Below are 18,334 nucleotides of genomic sequence, written 5' to 3' on the forward strand. Positions count from 1 at the left end.
CCTGCCCCATTGGAGCTTACAGTCTAAATTCCCTAACATACACAGACGAGAGAAAGAGAGAGACAGAGAGAGAGAGAAAGAGAGAGAGAGAGAGAGAGAGAGAGAGAGAGACAGACAGACAGACAGACTAGGGTCAATTTTGATAGCAGCCAATTAATCTACTAGTATGTTTTTGGAGTCTGGGAGGAAACCAGAGCACCCAGAGGAAACCCACGCGAACATAGGGAGAACATACAACTCCAGCGCTGTGAGGCAAAAGTGCTAACCACTTAACCACCGAGCTGCCCCGCTCTTAAACTGTGCTGCTCAGTGCTCACTGCCAGATATATGGTCCTGAGTTCCAGGACACTAATCAGTAAGACGGTAAGGTGGACTCCTGAGAAGATCCTGATCCATCAATTACATCAGATAGGAAACTTCTCTGTGAAATAGTCAAATGGGACCTGTTCCGCAAAAGCAGGTGTGCATATTTAATGTTATTAAACATATGCTACCACTTACAGACCATGAACATTGTCCTCATCATGTTCAAACATTACTAGATGTGCATGGGTTGCTAAAAGAGTGTGGAAATTAGCTTCTTGAGAAAGCAAATCGTGTTCTGAGGAAGGAACACTATATGAAGCACTGTGTGTCAAAATGGAGCCAACGGACAGTTGGCAGGGTCCCAATAATTTAGGAATGTCTATAATCCCGCAGCTTAATAGTGAGCTGTAGATGATGAATCACCCCTTTTCTGGATTGTCCAGAAATGGTATGATCAGGAGTTCCTGAAAACAAATGAGTGCCTCCATACTTTGATGCAGACCTGCAGAACTGATGACAAGTAAAAAGGAAGTGCCTAAAACTGGAAGACAAAGCAGAGGAAGTGTGGGAAGTACTCCGATACGAAGGTATGACGATATGCATTGTTAACTTCCCTTCCCTTGTGACTATATTTATTAGCCAGAGCAACTAAATCTTTAATCGCTGTAGTGGAAGTAATTTGTTGAGGGTCTTGATCTACAATACAGGACACAAGGGACAATCTCGCTTAGGCACCAGGAAGAGGTTGGAGTAAAATTATGACTCCTCTTGCGATTAGGGAAAGGGGAGATTGCCACCATGTCCAGGTCAAGGAATGCATTATAATGCTCCAGAAGCCCATTAGAGAAAGAAATGTTTCTCAAAGAGCTCAGAGAAGTATATCTGGTATTCTTGAATGATGACACTGAGAACCTTGGAGTTGGACAAAGAACACAGTCATGAATCACAAAAGGCTTGAAAGGCTGCTAGTCTGACAACAACATAATGGGGACAAAACATGTGGAACAACTTATAGCAATATGATCTGTGTCATGCTACAATGTACAGTTATGTCCTAATCAGGGCTGGTCTGCGACTAAAAATCAGCCCTGGCATTTAAAGCACACAGGCCCACCACTGTTCCAGATAATGATGATGATGATGTGCACCAGTATCAGAAAATGGGATGTACAGAACTGCTAAGAGAAATTTGGGGCATTGGTACAGTGAACCTTCAGGGCCCCCCTCGATAGAGGAGGATACAAACTGTGCACCACAAAATGGCGTGGCCACATTTTGTTGGGGGCGTGGTCAACATAGGGCATTGAAACACACATTATAATAAAACATTATATATATCACGCCCTCTCCAGCCACATCACGCACTTCCCCAGGCAAGTGTTACACATAGGGAGGGGCATGTCTAGCATCACTTAGGAAACATAATATGGTACATAGTAGTGCAACCAGTTCCTAATATGCCACACAGTAGTGTCCTAAGTTCCTATTATGCCATATAATAGTGCCCCAATTCGTATTATGCCACAGTACTGCCTCCATTTCAAATTATGCCACAGTAATGCCTCCAGTTCACAGTTATACCCCCAATTAATATTATGCCACGTAGTAGTGTCACCAATTTATATTATACCACATAGTAGTGCCCCAAGATCATATTCTGCCACAGTAGTGCAACCAGTTCCTATTATGCCACTCAAAAGTTTCCTAACCTCCAATCATGCCACACAAGTGTCCCAAGTTCCTATTATGGCATCATAGTGTCCCCAGTACTTATTATGACACACAATACTGTCCTAAGTTTTTATTATGCTACCTTAGTGTCCCCAGTTCCTATTATGCCACACAATTTTGTCCCAAGTTCATATTATGCCACAGTAGTGGCCCAGTTTATACTATGCCACATTATTGCCCCAGTTTACATTATGCACAGTAATGCCTCCACTTCAAATTATAGCACACACACACACACACACACTACCTTTAAAGACATAAAAACAGACAGCTCTGTTATGTGCGAGTGGACTCACCACAGGCCGTTGACATAGACAGTCTTCTGTTGCGCGGCCGGGCATGCGCAGCTCCATTTTATTGATGGGACACAACTGTTGTCATGGGGAGAGGGGGACTGGCACAGAGAGGAGAAGCGGATCTGTATGACCCGCTGCCAAGTGCTGCATGGCGGTTAGTCCTGGGGGAGAGATCAATTGCCTGTCGATCATACCACTCCAGGGCCAGAGGGGGAAGGGGGGTTCGGGCCCCTGCGTGCAACCTGATGGAGGAAAAACACGCCGGGAGATTCTGCTGTTAGGGTGGGCAGCCAGCCGGATAGGCCCTTTCGCATTTGCCAGACGGGCCCTGGTCCTAATATATACAATGTAGTTCTACTTAAGTTGCAATATTTAAGTTATACCACCTGTTAGTATGTTCTGTAGCCATGTTTAATGTTTTCTGCTGAGAAGGGCAAGCAGCAAATTGTGCATTAGGGAGAAAGAAGTCATAGTTACACCAGTGAAGAAAAGAAAAAAATGACAGACACTTTACCCGCATAGCGCCTTCACTTCTTGCAGTCTACATCTCCAGCTTCTGTCCAATTTCCCATGATAACTCTCTCTCTGCAGGAATTCAATATGCTTCCTCTGGTGAAAAAAACAATATTATGTGAAGTGAGTAAATGTAACAAGCTCACAGCAAAAAAAAAAAAATCTGGTTCACACAAAGGGGATTCTATGGCTACAAAAGTTTAGTGAATGTCATTGTTCACCTATGGACAAACGACCTGGCTAATGTTGAAGTCATGGTAGTAAAAGATAAATTTAGAAAGTTAGGGACTGTTCTAAAACAGGTGGCAACCACTGTAACTTTTGCAGCAGAATTGCCAGTGTATAGAGGTTAATACAGAACTCTTTGCATCTGAAACTTCAATGTGTGGCTAAAGAAGTGGTGTTATGAGGAGAGATTTAGGTTAATAGACCACAGTTATGTCATCTGGCAAGATGGGGTCTATACAAAAGTGACGGCCTGCACCCATCTTCAAGGGGAACCAGAAAACTAAGTGAGCAGTTTGAAAGCTTCATCGGGAACTATTTAAACTAGCAGAGACGGGCAGTGAACTAAACAGGAATAAAACAATCTGCTCCCCCCAAGCAACGGTGGTAATTGTTAAAAGGACTACCACAATTTCGCCACCGAAAAGACATACAAATAAAGAGCGAATTTAGTAAAAACCGATGTAAATATAAATAGACTTACCTGAAAACCGACTGTGCAGATTACTGATGGAGCAGCACGCTGATCGCAAGTTAGTGCGAATGAAGAGCTGTCCAGCACTAGTTTTGCGTCATTTCGACTTCTATTATTGTTAATTTCAAAGCGGCAATGTCGGGACCCCACAGGTTAAGTGTTTAAACACTTAACAGTGCCGGACTAACTTGCTGTCAGCATGCTGCTCCATCGGTGATGTACACAGTCGGTTTTAAGTCTATTTATATTTACATTGGTTTTTACTAAATTTGTTTTTTATTTGTAGGTCTCGTCTGTGTCGATTTTTCGCAATCGAAAAACCGTACCCAACCAAGAGGTATCGTTTCAGCAGGCTAAAAGTACAGGAATCATATCCACAGCAACAGAAGACAATGCAGATGAAAACAAAATAAACATAGCGAGAGAGATAAACATAGAAGATAGGAACAGAAGATACACAAACAAAACTCAGAGCTATTACTGCTAATGCTAGGAGCTTAGGAAATAAAATTCCAGAAATAATTGTTTTGAGGGATGATCTGGATATTGCGGCTATTACAGAGTCATGGTTCACTGAAAATCATAACTGGGACGTCGCTATACCGGCATATCATCAACATCATCAACATTTATTTATATAGCGCCAGCAAATTCCGTAGCGCTTTACAATTGGAAACTAACATTGATAAAACAATACTGGGTAATACATACAGACAGAGAGGTAAGAGAACCCTGCTCGCAAGCTTACAATCTATAGGACAATGGGAGTTAGAAACACAAGGGCATGTGCTACATCATATTGCACAATGGACCAGCTAGAACGCAAAGGTAAAAGTATTGAGTGGGGTGTGTGTGTTGCAGTGTTGGTCAGAGGGTTGTTGTCTTGCGTTAGCTGTGTAGAGGATGGTAATAGGGTAATCTAGGGAAATTAAGATGGTGGCTGAGGAATATAATAAACTTGTCTGAAGAGGTGGGTTTTCAGTGAACGCTTGAAGGTTTGAAGACTAGAAGAAAGTCTTACTGTGCGTGGGAGGGAATTCCACAAAGTAGGTGCAGCCCGGAAAAAATCCTGTAACCGAGAATGGGAGAATGTGATGAGTGGAGGAGAGACGTAGATCTTGTGCAGAACGGAGGTGTCGAGTCGGGAGATATTTTGAGACAAGTGAGGAAATGTATGTCGGTGCAATTTTGTTGATGGCCTTGTATGTTAGTAGAAGAATTTTATATTGGATCCGTTGAAATACAGGCAGCCAATGTAGAGACTGACAGAGTGGCTCAGCAGAGGAAAAACGGTTAGTAAGGAAAAGCAATCTAGCGGCTGCATGCAAAATAGATTGTAGGGGTTCAAGTCTGACTTTGGGAAGACCAGTAAGGAGGGAATTGCAATAGTCGATGCGGGAGATGATGAGTGCATGAATTAATGTTTTTGCAGTGTCTTGTGTCAGATATGTGCGTATTCTGGAAATGTTCTTTAGGTGTATGTAACATGATTTAGATATAGAGTTGATGTGGGGGATAAGTGACAGTTGTGAATCAAGCATTACACCTTGGCAACGAGCTTGCGGGGTGGGATTTATGGTCATGTTATCAACAGAAATAGAAATGTCAGCCAGGAAGCTTCTGTTTTTGGGTGGGAATATTATTAATTCAGTTTTTGAAAGATTGAGTTTGAGTTGGCGAGAAGACATCCAAGATGAAATGGCAGAAAGACAGTCAGTAACGCGAGACAACACAGATGGTGAAAGATCAGGAGAGGATAGATAAATTTGTGTATCACCCGCATAGAGATGATACTGAAATCCAAAGGAGCTTATTAGTTTTCCAAGAGAAGTGGTTTAGATAGAGAATAGCAGAGGACCTAGGACTGAGCCTTGTGGTACTCCAACTGATAATGGAAGCGGAGCAGAGGTGGATCCAGAGAAATTAACAGTGAAAGAGCGATTAGATAGGTAGGATGAGAACCAGGATAGGACAGTGCCTTCAAGACCTAGGGATTGTAGCGTTTGTATGAGGAGAGTGGTCAACAGTGTCAAATGCAGCAGAGAGATCCAGGAGAATTAGAAGAGAGTAATGGTTATTATTTTAAGCTGTCATCAAATTATTGACAACCTTGGTCAGTGCAATCTCTGTGGAGTGTTGAGAGCGAAAGCCTGACTGAAGAGGATTCAACAGGTTGTTTGCTGTAAGAAAGTGTGTGAGGCGAGTGTAGGCAATTCTCTCGAGAAGCTTGGAGGGGCATGGGAGCTGGGAGATGGGGCGGTAATTTACGAGAGAGTTAGGGTCAGAATTTTGTTTTTTTAAAATGGGAGTAATCACTGCATGCTTGAATAGTGATGGAAATATACCAGTAGAAAGAGAGAGATTACAGATTTTAGTTAGAGGGGGAATGAGAACAGGAGACAGGGACATACCAATTTGTGAGGGAATGGGATCAAGAGGACAGGAGGTAGAGTAGGAATATGAGAAGAGAGTAGAAACTTCCTCTTCATTTGTGGGATCAAATGAAGAGAGTGTCAGAGGGTGCTACAAAGGAATTGAGCCTGAATTGATTGCCTGTCAAGGCAGATGATACCATTTCAAGCCTGATCTTATCAATTTTGTCCTTGAAATAGGAAGCAAGAGCCTGTGCACTGATGCTAGTTGGAGGATTTGGGGCAGGAGGATTCAGAAGAGAGATAAATGTGTTAAAGAGGCGTTTGGGGTTAGAAGCCTGAGCATAGATGAGAAATCGGAAGTATGCTTGTTTAGCAGTGTCCAGAGCATTTCTATAGGAGTGGTAGATATCAGTATATGTGATGAAATCATTAGAGGCACAAGATTTACGCCAGTGACGTTCTGCTTTGCGAGAAAGTTTTTGTAGAGTTCGTGTTACTGTAGTGTGCCACGGTTGGCAACGAATTCTACGCAAAGTATGTAGTGTCGCTGGAGCCACTTGATCCAGGGCAGTTGCTAGGGTTTGATGAAAATGGGGTACTGCCCGATCAGAGGAGGAAAATGTAGAAATTGGGGAGAGAAGGTGTTGGAGAGAGGTGGTAAACTGTTGAAAATCAATAGAGTTGAAATTCCTGCGGTTGTGAGGAGGCTTGGAAGAGTTTGACACTAGGGAGAGTAAAGAACTGGGGGTGAGCTAGTAGCTAATAAGGTGATGATACGAAAGGGGGAAAGGAGTGTTTAGGAAATGAGAAACTGAGCATAGTCTAGAGAAAACAAGATCAAGACAGTGGCCATCCTGATGAGTAGCTGATTCAATCCACTGGGAGAGGTCAAGTGAGGAGGTTAGAGAGAGTAGTTTGGAAGCAGCATTGGAACGTGGATTAGAAATAGGGATGTTGAAATCACCCATGATGATGGTGGGGATATCAGTAGATAAGAAGTGAGGGAGCCATGCAGAGAAGTGTTCAAGAAATTGTTGGTGTGGACCAAGGGGGCGATAGATGACAGCAACACGCATAGAGAATGGGTTAAAAATCCTAACAGCATGTACTTCAAAATATGTGAATGTGAGTGATGGGACACTTGGTAGAACTGTGAATGTGCACTGTGGGGAGAGTAGTAGTCCAACGCCCCCTCCTTGTCTGCCTCCCGGTCTGGGGGTGTGGGTGAAATGGAGACCACCATGTGAGAGGGCTGCAAGTGAGGCAGTGTCTGATTGTGTGAGCCATGTTTCTGTTATTGCTAGAAGGTTGAGGTTGTTTGAGAGGAAGAGATCATGAATGGAGGTAAGTTTGTTACAAACAGAACGTGCATTCCAAAGGGCACATTTAAAGTACTTTGGAAGAGAGGGGAGACAGGAGATGCGTTTAAGGTTTGCTGGATTTCTGTAGTGTTCAGATATATGCGTGTGGGAGAATTGAGGGGGACCTGGATTAGGTGATATATCACCAGCTAATAGAAGCAGGGATGAAGAAAGGTAGGTAAGATGATTGTAAGATGTGTGTTTTTTTAGTTTCTGGTGGCATGGTGCAGCTGTTAAAGTTATTTAAATAGGAAAACAGTTCATGAGTGTTCACTAGAGGTGAGTGAAGTAATGAAGGGGCATATACTTTATTTAGGAAAGATAGAGTGAGAAGAATCGGAGGAGGGGTAGCAATGTATGTGAAAAAAACATAAATACTATTTTAATACAAAGTATTGAAGAAAAACTGAGGGCCTTTAGGTGACCAAGGAACCGGGGGACAAGGCTATTTTTCGTACTGGGTTGATCTATAGACCACCAGATCAGGAAGGAGAACTGGACAGTAACTTATTGCAGGACATCAATAAAATGACATTAAAAGGGAGACTACAAGATGTGAACTGGGAGGAGTCTTTTGAAAGTCCCACTAGAAGTAGGGACATTTTGAATTCCTTGCAGGAAGCATCCCTCAAGCAAATGGTGAGGGAGCCCACTTGCAAAGACACAATATCAGACTTAATTCCTACAAATGGTAACAGAATATCTGATGTAAATGTGGATGAGAACCTAGGATCCAGTGATCATTAAGCAGTATGGTTTAGTATAAAGACAGAGACAGACTCATATCACACAAAGACAAAGGTGTTAGATTTTAGGAAGGCTGACTTTGTAGAGATGGGAAAATATGTAAGTGATTCTTTGGTACAGTGGAAGAACTTGAAAGGAGTGCAAGAGAGGTGGGAAAAATAAAAAGTGCAACACTTATAGCAACATGGTTAAGAGAAGTACAAGGAAAATGAAGCCAGTGTGGTTTGCAAAAGAAGTAGCGAGTATTGTGAAAGAAGAAAAAAGATGGCCTACAGGAAATATAAGCAGACTCAGAATAATGAAGACAAATAGTCTCCTTCTGTCTAGCAAGATACACCTAAGAAGGTAATCAGATGTGCAAAGGCACAAGCTAAAGAGTAAATGGCCCAGTCAGTAGGTAAAGGGGATAAAACTTTTTTTAGGTAAATAAATGAACGTAGAAAAACAAAGGAGGAATAATAATACTAAAGGCTGAATGGTAGAGTCTTGCTGAGGAGACAAGGAAATAGCAGATCATCTTAATAATTATTTTTGCTCAGTGTTCACTACAGAAAAAGTGGGGAAGGAACCACTGTTAAGATGCAAGTTTACTCATAAAAATGTACAAGTACATTTACAGAGGAGAAGGTCCTAACACAGCTCTCAAAACTGAAGTCAATAAATCAATGAGGCCAGATGGGATACATCAAAGGATACTAAAATAGCTAAAAGAGCGCTGGTAACACCATTAACAGAATTATTCAATCACTCACTAGTTACAGGAGTAATTCCAGAGGACTGGAAAAGAACGAATGTAGTCGCACTGCACAAATGTGGAAGCAAGGAAGGTTTATATTAATTTTTATATATTTATATGTGTATAGTTTTTTACTGATTTACGAGGTGCCACCATATCCTTAATGAGGATATATATATTATATTAGAAAATGCACTCGTCATTGTTTGTCACATACAATCTCCATTAGCTTAATGACTGTTTAAATCTGATTGGCTGTTATGGATTTAAAAGGAAGCCTGGTTACACTTGAATGATGACTGTGAGGAAACCACAATCGTGGAGAAACGCGTAAGAGAGTAGACATGGAACCTAAGATGTGATTTTGTCTGATTGGCTTGATATCGGATTCAAGAATTCTTGAATATGTGTAAGACCCGGGTCTAATTAATAGGCATTTCATATAAATTTTCAAGTCCACTGGAGTCTATCTGATCACAAAGAAGCCGGGAGTTCTAAAAGAGAGAGGTAACAGGAATCTGTGTTCAACACCAGAAGGTGAAGATACCGCTAACACATGCTACATATACTTCGATTTGAACTGGTTGACTATGAAGTGAACTGGATGGTGGAAATTAATATTTACCATTCAATCTACTATTGACACCTTTGAAATTGACTGGTGAAGATTAAAAAAAAATATATATAAAGATCTTTAAAGTTTTATTTTTGCAAAGTCACATGAACAAATAATTACGACTGACAGGGTGAATACACATATTCAAAATAACATAGGATTACAAAGGGTCTACGACCAGTGCAGATCATGGAATTCACCAAGTCAACCAAATATTTAAATAGGAAAAAAATGAGAGACCTAGATTTTTCATATAAAGAAAATAGACGTAGAAGAAAGAGGAAAGAGAGAGAAGAGGAGCGGGAAAAAGCAGGGCCGGTGCAAGGTTGCCCGGCACCCTAGGCAAAGCTTAAGATTGCCGCCCCCCCCCCCCCCCCCAAATAAAAAAAATTCTAATTTCCCAGCCACTAACACACTTAAAAATAATAACTCTTACCTCCTCTTGGCTGGCTACAATGCAGTCCAGATGTCTGACGCAGCACTGATGTCTGATGCAGAATGCTGTCCAGGCTTCACTGCTGCCCAGGAGCAAACACAGGATATCTAGAGGGGAGGTTCCAAATGCTAGACTTCAGAACAAAACAAATGAAAGAAAAGAAAACATGACATCACTCACCTGTTACACACTGACATGTACCCCGCTGCCCACCAACTTCACTCACACATGCCCATCTGCCCACTAGCTGTTCTCACAGATGTCACCCCTTGCCCATCAGCTTGTGTCACATATGCCAGCCGCATAGGCGACACCAGCTTTACTCACATGCCCCCCTGCCCACTACTTGGCTTTTTTTTTAGTATTTGGCCACTACTTGGCTCTCCTCTGTTGCTGTCTATTAATGTATTCTGTAGATGATATATTAAATATACTAACACATGCAAATAAATAGAGAAAGGTAATCTAAATGACAGATAATCCAGACTGTTCTATTTTATTTGCATTTGTTAATGTACTCTGCAGATGTAAAATTAATTATACTAATAGAGGGCAACAAAGGAGAGCCAAATAGAGGGCAAATACTAATACACATAAATGGTTCCTGAACTATCCTAGAGTAGCCCCAGCAAGGTGAATTAAAGCTGTGCTTCATTATGCATCGCTGCATTTTGTCACGGCACTATTTTAGTATAAAGACCCCATAGTCTCTAACTCAAGGACATTTCTAAGTGTAATCCCCCGTCTCCCTATTTTCTCCAGCCTCCTCCTCCCCCCCCACAATTTTCTGTAGCATCCATTCCCCCCCCCTTTGTATAGCCTCCATTCTCCCCCTTTGTATAGCCTCCATTCTCCCCCCTTTGAATAGCCTCCATTCCCCCCTTTGTATAGCCTCCATTCTCACCCCCTTTGTATAGCCTCCATTCTCCCTCTTTGTATAGCCTCCATTCTCCCCCTTTGTATAGCCTCCATTCTCCCCCTTTGTATAGCCTCCATTCTCCCCCCTTTGTATAGCCTCCATTCTCCCCCCTTTGTATAGCCTCCATTCTCCCCCCTTTGTATAGCCTCCATTCTCCCCCCCTTTGTATAGCCTCCATTCTCCCCCCTTTGAATAGCCTCCATTCTCCCCCCTTTGAATAGCCTCCATTCCCCCCCCTTTGTATAGCCTCCATTCTCCCTCCCCTTTGTATAGCCTCCATTCTCCCCCCCCTTTGTATAGCCTCCATTCTCCCCCCCCTTTGTATAGCCTCCATTCTCCCCCTTTGTATAGCCTCCATTCTCCCCCTTTGTATAGCCTCCATTCTTCCCCCTTTGTATAGCCTTCATTCTCCCCCCTTTGTATAGCCTCCATTCTCCCCCCTTTGTATAGCCTCCATTCTCCCCCCTTTGTATAGCCTCCATTCTCCCCCCTTTGTATAGCCTCCATTCTCCCCCCTTTGTATAGCCTCCATTCTCCCCCCCTTTGTATAGCCTCCATTCTCCCCCTGCTTTGTATAGCCTCCATTCTCCCCCCCTTTGTATAGCCTCCATTCTCCCCCCTTTGTATAGCCTCCATTCTCCCCCTTTGTATAGCCTCCATTCTCCCCCCTTTGTATAGCCTCCATTCTCCCCCTTTGTATAGCCTCCATTCTCCCCCCTTTGTATAGCCTCCATTCTCCCCCTTTGTATAGCCTCCATTCTCCCCCTTTGTATAGCCTCCATTCTCCCCCCTTTGTATAGCCTCCATTCTCCCCCTTTGTATAGCCTCCATTCTCCCCCTTTCTATAGCCTCCATTCTCCCCCCTTTGTATAGCCTCCATTCTCCCTCCTTACTGTAGCCTCCATTCTCCCTCCTTACTGTAGCTTCCATTCCCCTTTCTGTAGCTTCCGTTCTCCCCCCTATGTATAGCATCCGTCACCATCCCCTCCTGTTATCTGTAGCCTCCTCTTTCCTGTACTCACCTTAACTTCTTCATTTTCCTTCCTTTCTCTTCTTCCTCGCTTCTGTCTTCTTTCTCGCTTCTGTCTTCTTTCTCGCTTCTGTCTTCTTTCTCTGTCTCCTCTACACTGGCAGCGTCGTGCGTCGTGACGTCACGACGCTGCCAGGCGCCGGGTAAATTTTAAAATGCGGTGCTGCTACAGTGCAGCACCGCATTATAGCGATCGAGCGGGCGGGCGGGCGAGCGAGCGGGCGAGAGCATTTATTTAATTATCACTGGGTCCCCCTTTTCAGTGCCGCCCTCCAGAGCCCGGCGCCCTAGGCAACTGCCTAACGTTGCCTAATGGGAGCGCCAGGCCTGGGAAAAAGTAATAGTAAAAGAAAAGGGAGGGAGGGTGAGAAGTGACTAGATCCAATGTGAGAGAAGGAAAAAGCTCTGGAAGAAGAAATAGTAATACTGAGTTATGTAAAGGGTGGGCACGCCTGAAAAAAGTATAGCCAAGGGTCCCAGACCTTAGTGAAGGCTCTCGAGGAGTTGCGGATAATACTGGTCACATATTCCATCCGTTGGATCTACCAAACTCTATTGACTATGGACTGCATGGAAGGAGGGGATTGCAGACGCCAGTCTGCCACTATTTGGCAAGTAGCTCCCGAAAGAATGTGCCTAATTAATTTATTCTGATGGCGGGATGCCGAGGAAGCTCCCATGGGAAGGAGGAAGAGCCACTGAGGAGGAAGAGCCACTTAGTCTTCAGTTGGCTCCAGGGGAATGTCCACCTGAAGAGTGTAGATCAAATTTTTGATCTCAACCCAGGAACTTGACAGCTTTGGGCACATCCACCATATATGGAGGAATGTGCCCTCATGGGAGCACCCCCACCAACATCGGTCAGACGAATCAGGAAGGATTCTACGGAAACGCGAAGGCACATAGTACCATCGGTATAGCACCTTCTAGAAGTTATCTTTGACTCTAACACAGGTAGAGCTAGAGGCAGCATTCTCGTATCTCTGACCATTCCTCCTCTAACAACTCTTCACCAAGGTCGCGCTCCCAGGCTAATTTGTGCGGGTCTCTAAGATTCGAGGTGGAAGAAGCAAGCTCATAATAAAGCATGGAAATTAAGCCTTTTGTTGAAGATTGGTGTAAGCAGAGGGATTCAAAGTTAGAGAGAAGGCAGGATGAGAGGCGGTCTTTGACTACATTATGAAAATGACATAATTATAAAAACTGGTAAAAGTGCTCTATGAAAACGAGATTGGATATCAGAGAATTGAGGGAAGGTTGCAGAGGAGGTTAGATGATTAAGATATCTGACTCCCCGGGAGTGCCACGGCTGAAATGAACTAGGATGAATTCCTGGAATAAAATCTGGGGAATTAAATAACAGTATTACCGGAAAGGGATGGAGCGACAGGCCAAATTTTTGAGATGAGTCCCAAATGGACTGGATGGATGGATGTGATATAACTGGATGGAGTAAAAAGCGTTTGGGGTTAAGAGACATTGGGAGCCATAAGAGAGAAGATAATGAGAGCAGTTCTAAACCTTTAGCCTCAATTTTAGACCAAACTCTAGCTTCTAACTGGTCACACCATAGAACACATTGAGTGAGTTGGGTGGAGAGATAGTATCAAAGGAAGTCAGAAATCCCCAGACCTCCTCCCTGCAGGGATCTCTGAAGGACCTTAAGTCGAACTCATGGCCATCTTCCCGACCAAACAAATCTAGTAACATGAAATTGGAAGAATTTAAAGACATAGAGTGGGATACAAATAGGAAGAGTCTGAAAGTATTAAAGCAATCTGGGGAGGATATTCATTTTAACAGCGTTAATGTGGCCAATCCAAGAGATGTATAGTTGAGACCAAGCAATAAGTTCTGCCTTTATTTGGTCGAGAAGGCAGGGGAAATTAACTTGAAAAAGGTGCCGATAATGTCTGGTAATAAAAACACCCAACTATTTAATTTTATGGAGACCCCATTGGAATGGAAATGAGTGCTCAAGCAATATTTTGTCTGCATCAGGAACATTAAAATCCAATACCTCTGTCTTGTCTCGGTTAATCTTATAGCCCGAAAAATAGCCATATAAGTCCAACTTAGCCAAGAGAGGAGGCACCAAAGATTTGGGATGAGTAATAGACAACAAAACATCATCCGCATAAAGCACAATCTTATGAGTAGAGGGGCCCACTTGTATAACCATTATCTCACAGTTGTCTCGAATCCTAGCGGCCAGTGGCTCAATAACAAGACCAAATATAAGCGGGGAAAGGGGGCAGCCTTGGTGAGTGCCATTCAGGATTGGGAAAGGTGTCTAGGTCAAACCATTAGCAGAGACATTGCCCGATGGGGAACGATAAAGGACTAGAACACCTGCCAGAAATCTGTTTGTGAACCCCATCGTTCGGAGCACCCCCTCCATAAACGACCAGGAGATGCGGTCAAATGCCTTTTCAGCGTTGAGCGCCATGAGGAGGGAAGCAAGGTTATCGTTGTGTATCGTATGAATTAAGTCGATAATCGTCTAGTATTATCAGGGGCTTGATATCCTGAGATAAAACCCACCTGATCAGGATGGATGAGGACAGAAAGGAGCAGGTTCAGCCTAGAGGCCAAGATCTTTGCAAATTTTTCAGGTCGACATTAAGTAACGAAATAGGTATATAACTGGCACAAAGAGAACGGTCTTTCAACGGTTTGGGAATAACAATTATGTTGGCGCTAGTGGTGCCGAAGTCAAAGGAAGCCCCCTCAAGCACTCCGTTGAAGAATTTTGTTAGATGGGGACCGAGGACCTCAGCGAACTTTTTATAGTACTGAGGGGTGAGGCCATCCGAATCGGGAGCCGAGGAGGACTTCAATGACTTAACCGCTGTCAGTACCTCTAACAGAGTAGTGTCTGCGTTCAGCGAAGATTGCTGCTCTCGGGTAACTTTAGGAAGGGGTGAGGATGAAAGAGTCAGTTAAGGTGGGGCCCTGGGGGTCTTCACGAGGGGGAGGCGCGTCGAGGCTGTAGAGAGAAGAGTAAAACTCCCTAAATTCACTAACAATCGCTGCTGGGTCATAGGTGACGTCGCCTGAGGGATACTGACAAATTTTATAGATATGCTGCAAAGCTAGATTTTTTCCGGAGTTTTCTAGTTAAGACAGATTCGGCTTTATCCGCTTTATCATAGTAACACTACTTGAGTTTCTGCATAGTGATGGCCACCCTACGGGGAAAAAGGGTATTTAGTTGACCCTTCAATGAGGCAATCTTGGGTAGCAGGGCCAGGTCATTAGTTTGATGTTGCGTGAGGAGTTACGCCAATTAGAGTTCAAAAGAAGACACTTCCTCTGTCGCTTCTTTTCTAATGGCTGCCGACTGACTAACCAGTTGACCCCGTATAGTAGCTTTATGGGCTTCCCACACAATACCTGGGGTCACATCAGGAGTTGAATTATTTAAAAAGTAATTAGTGATGGAGGCCTTAATGTCTAGGCAAGTGGAACTATTAAGTAAGAGCGTATTGTCTAATCACCATCTACTTCGCCGTGGGAACGGTTAAATGAGGTCTATGAGGATAGAAACACCCAAATGATCAGTCCAGGTGAGGGGGGATATGTCTGCCTGTATCACATGATGAGTAAGTGTATGCGAGACGTTTAACATATCTATATGTGTGTACAGTTGATGAGGAGTGGAAAAAATGGGTATAATCCCTAGCCTCCACATTGCAGAGCCTCCATGAGTCATATAAACGATGCTGTGAAAGCAGTGTGGACAAACAGGGAGAGTCAGTGGAGGAAGAGGAGCCCCGTCCGGAGGAGAAAGGAGGAGACCTGTCGAGGACCAGGTCAAGGGTTACATTAAAGTCTTTGCCAATGATGATAAAACCACGCGCCAACCGCTCAATGTGTAAAAATTTTGGTAAAGAAAAGCTTTTGTCTCTGGTTCGGAGATCAGACCGTAACCAGGGTAACAGGAGCAGAATGGAGAGTGCCATTCACCAACAGAAAGCGGCCTTCCGGATCTGCATAGGTCTTGGAATGAAGAAAGGGGACTTTGCTATGAATCAAAACAGCGACACTCCATTTCTTGCAATCTGCCGAGGCAAAGAAGGTCTGGGAACCCTGGAGTTGTGTATGGACTCCAGCAAGATGAGTTTCTTGTAGAAATATGATATCTGCTTTTTCTCTCCTACTGGCACCCAAAAGAATCATGCATTTACGAGGGGAGTTGAGGCCATTCACAGTGACGGAGAAAATCTTCAAAACCATGGCAGAAGCGGGGAGCTGATCATCCATGATAACACTAGACATTTACAAGAGGGACCTTTCCAGTCAGATCGGCCGTGGGACAAAAGCTTTAAGAGCAAGTTAAAAAGTGGATTATAGTCACAAAGGAAAGTAAAAGGAAAGAAAGAAAGAAGCAGCTCAATTGGACGAAAACCTTGAATGAAAGGAATCCTGTGGGGATTTAAAGACATTATGAAAAGTACCAAAACACAGCAAGGTTAACAATGTCTGAGGGTACGTGGGGGTGGTCCTAGGTCTTGTACAGTGTAAGGAGCCGCCAAAACTCGAGGAGACCCTGAGAAAAGGCTTATTACATAAGAAATTTTGATTCTAGTTGTAGAACAGTGTGCAGAGTAAATATAACATGTACACTTAGAAAAGTTTAGAGAAAGGAAGGGGGAGGGGGGGGGGAAGACCAGGATAGGGTAGGGAGGGGGGAGAAGGAGAGATAGGGAACCCTAGCCCATTTGGGGGTAAGGTAGGGAGGCAAAGCTACAAAGACACAGACTATAGAACAGCTGGACCAAAACACAATATTATGAAGTGTCCTGTGGACATCAATTGTACCCAGTGGTAAAGCCATGTGATAGGGCAAGTGAATATTTTAGTTATACAAATAGAAAGTTATCACATAGGGGGTTAGGGGAGAGGAGGGGGAAGGGGGGACAAGGGAAGGGAAAATGGGAGGGAAACAGACATTAGCTCTACAGTTCATCGGTTCAGAGAGCGACATAGTGCCACAAAACATCAAATATTATCATTGGCTACAGTTGAGCGAAAAGATATAATGAATTGAAGACTAAACAAATCTAATGAACGGATGAACATTTTTCCAAAAAAAGCCAAACTGAGAGATATACTTGAGACTTTAAGGGAAATAAAGAAACCTTATATTAGTAGGCAAGGTAATGAGTTCCAACTGGAGTTGAAAGTTCACTCGGGTTGAGAGAGCGCCGGGTGCTGGGCCTGGGGAGGCTTAGAGTGAGGAACTGATGTCTCAGGAAGGGTGCCCAGCTTGGCCAGAAGACTCTGACCTTGATCCAGCGATAAGACAAAGTGAGATCAATTGGCAGCAGAGACTTGGAGCTGGAATGGAAAACACCAGCGGTATAGAATATTGTGCTGGCAAAGAATCTTAGTAACTGGCTGAAGGTCCCTCCGTTTCTGTATCGTAGAAGAAGCAAGGTCCTGGAATAATTGAATGTCCATGTCCCGGAATGTGAACACGGATTGGTCCCTGGTAGCAGTGAGGATACTGTCTCTGGTTCGAAAATAATGCAACCAGATGATGATGTCACGAAGAGGTTGTCCACTGGTAGGCTTAGCTCTCAGGGCATGATGAGCCCGGTCCATAAGACAATCAGCCTCAGAGATATCCGGAAGAAGATGAAGGAAGAGGGCCTTGAGGAAAGCTTGGAGATCTGCAGCGCCGACTTCTTCAGACACATTTCTGATGCGGATATTATTACGGCGGGATTGATTTTCAGAATCCTCTTGCCATTCTTTCAGTGTTTCAACTTCATTGCGGAGACGGGAGAGCTGCTTATCAAAAATAGAATTGGAACGACAGTTTTCATCAGTTTTTGATTCCAGGGCATCCGTCCTGTTGCCCAGCGTGTTCAACCCAGTTTTAAACTCAATGACCACTTTTTTTTTGTCAGCTCCTGATAGAAAGCTGTCTTCACCCCTTCCAGGAGGCTAGCTTTTACCGCTTGAATCTAAGACTTAAGTTCTGCTTTAGAAGACCCGGAGCCCAATGCCTCCTGGCGTTCAGGTTGGGAGGAGGAGGGTTTAGCTTTTGATTGTCACTTTCTTTGGTTTGGTAGACATAGTTACGGCTAACCAATAGGCACAGAAGTTAGACAAAATAAAGGAGGCTGGGTGAGGTGAGGAAAGAATGGAAGGTTAGGGAGGAGGTCGCACACTGATCTCAGCTTAGGTGAGAGGGGTGGGCAGCATATTAATGTTCACATAGTGGCTGAAAACTTTGTTGCGGACAGCTGTATCAGATCACGTGGAGAGATGGTCTCAGGCAATGGACAACCGCCCCCCCCTGACAAAAATGGGGAGCGTTTTGCACATATATTGCTGGACTCTTAAAAGTTCAGTTTCGGCACTGGTCTCCTCCAAGTATCGCTGAGCCCACAACATTCACAGGTGGCAGAAAGGAAAGGGAGTATAAAGGCTCTTTGCACCGGGTAATAGCTCCGAAGTGGTTGGTGGGAATTTGTGTGTGGAGGCTACATAGTCTAGCCCGATTTTAGCGTGGTGAATGCCAGGTTAACAGGCAGGATGTTTGGCTGGGAGTGAT

At 43.8% G+C, this 18,334-nt stretch overlaps 1 protein-coding gene across 5 annotated transcripts in view; it reads right to left on the bottom strand.

Moving 5' to 3' along the window:
• FER1L5 (fer-1 like family member 5) overlaps window positions 1–18,334 on the bottom strand; it is a 676,118-nt gene that overhangs the window by 513,314 nt on the left and 144,470 nt on the right. For all 5 annotated transcript variants that reach the window (XM_075207347.1, XM_075207349.1, XM_075207348.1 and 2 more), the window contains exon 23: window positions 2,848–2,942. In XM_075207347.1, the coding sequence (XP_075063448.1) occupies window positions 2,848–2,942 (95 nt within the window). The remainder of the gene's footprint in view (window positions 1–2,847; window positions 2,943–18,334) is intronic.

The sequence above is a fragment of the Mixophyes fleayi genome, chromosome 4 (genome assembly GCF_038048845.1).
Source record: "Mixophyes fleayi isolate aMixFle1 chromosome 4, aMixFle1.hap1, whole genome shotgun sequence".
Lineage (NCBI taxonomy): Eukaryota > Metazoa > Chordata > Amphibia > Anura > Limnodynastidae > Mixophyes > Mixophyes fleayi.